The sequence below is a fragment of the Malurus melanocephalus genome, unplaced genomic scaffold (assembly GCF_030028575.1).
Source record: "Malurus melanocephalus ecotype Western Australia unplaced genomic scaffold, MMel_1.1 scaffold_2067, whole genome shotgun sequence".
In the NCBI taxonomy this organism is placed as follows: Eukaryota; Metazoa; Chordata; class Aves; order Passeriformes; family Maluridae; genus Malurus; species Malurus melanocephalus.
Window position 1 is genome coordinate 10,579 of NW_026625299.1, and position 1,489 is coordinate 12,067.

Here is a 1,489-nt window from a genome sequence, read left to right on the forward strand (position 1 = left end):
TTTTTGGGGTTCCCTGGGTGCTTCCGGCTCTGACTCCACTCCCCCCGACGCCCCCAGACCCAAATTCCTTCGACTCCCCCGAGGATGTGGCTGAAGCTTTTCTCGCATCCCTGACCCAGACCGTGGAGGCGGCCGAGGCCAATCGGAGCCACGGTGCGGATTTTGGGGTTTTCTTTGGGTTTTTGGGGTGGTTTTCTTTGTTTTTCTGTGGTTTTGGGGGTGTTTTTTGCGGTTTATTTTGGGTTTTTTTGGGGCGGATTTCTTTTTTAATTTTCGGGGTATTTTTGGGGGGATTTTTGGAGTTCCTAATGGGGGTCCCCGTTTTGTTTTTGGGGTTTTCGGCGCCCCCAGACCCCACTGTGAAGCGGCGGATCCGGCTGGAGGCGGGCGGGGCTCTGAACGTTTTTTTGGTGCTCGACGCTTCCCGCAGCGTCAGCGACCGCGACTACGAAGAGGCGCGGGACGCGCTGGTGGAGCTGGTGGAGAAGGTGCGGCCCCGAAATCACCCCAATTCCACCCAAAAAATCACCCAAAAATCAGCAAAATGTACCCCAAAAACATCCCCAAAAATCAGCGAAATCCGTCCCAAAAATGACCCCGAAAACACCCGAAACTGCCCCAAAAATCGCCCCAAAATCACCCGGATCCGACCCAAAAATCCGCCCCAAAATCAGCGGGATCTGCCCCGAAAAACCCGAAATAACGAAATTCGCCCCGAAAAATCGGGAATCTTCCCCAAAACTCAGCGGGAAAGGATCGGGGACCGCGGGAAATCCCGAAAATCCGAAATCCGTCCCGAAAAACCGCGGGATTCGCCCCACAGATCATTTTCTGCCCCATAGATCCCCCCTGACCCCATTTGCTGCCCCCCGCCCCACAGATCGCGAGTTATGGGGCCGCCCCATGGATTCCCAGCCCCATAGATCCCATAACCCAAATAAACTCCCCCCGCCCCACAGATCGCGAGTTATGGGGCCGCCCCCCGCCCCGAATACCCCATAGATCCCATAACCCCATTTATGGCCCCACAGATCGCGAGCTATGGGGCCGCTCCCCGGATTCCCAGCCCCATAGATCCCCATGACCCCTTTTCTGCCCCACAGATCTCCAGCTATGGGGCCGCCCCACAGATCCCCCATTCCCTGACCCCATAAATCCTTTCCCCGCCCCACAGATCGCCAGCTATGGGGCCGCCCCATTCAGATCCCCCATTCCCTGACCCCATAACCCATTTCCCGCCCCATAGATCCCATAACCCCATTTATGGCCCCCCAGATCGCCAGTTATGGGGCCGCCCCATGGATTCTCAGCCCCATAGATCCCATAAATCCTTTCCCCGTCCCACAGATCGCCAGTTATGGGGCCGCGCCCCGCTATGGGGTGGTCACGTTCGGTTCGGAGGCGCGGAAAGTTCTGAGCCCAACGGAGCCGCGAGCGGCGGAGGCAGCGACGGTGAAAGAGAAACTGCGGGGGCTGCGGCTGCAGGGTG

At 58.2% G+C, this 1,489-nt stretch overlaps 1 protein-coding gene across 1 annotated transcript in view; it reads left to right on the forward strand.

Moving 5' to 3' along the window:
* LOC130587546 (complement factor B-like) overlaps nt 1-1,489 on the forward strand; it is a gene marked incomplete at its 5' end in the record, with an annotated part of 12,046 nt that overhangs the window by 5,295 nt on the left and 5,262 nt on the right. The window contains 3 exons of the mRNA XM_057388527.1: nt 58-153; nt 352-488; nt 1,348-1,486. Of these exons, the coding sequence (XP_057244510.1) occupies nt 58-153; nt 352-488; nt 1,348-1,486 (372 nt within the window). The remainder of the gene's footprint in view (nt 1-57; nt 154-351; nt 489-1,347; nt 1,487-1,489) is intronic.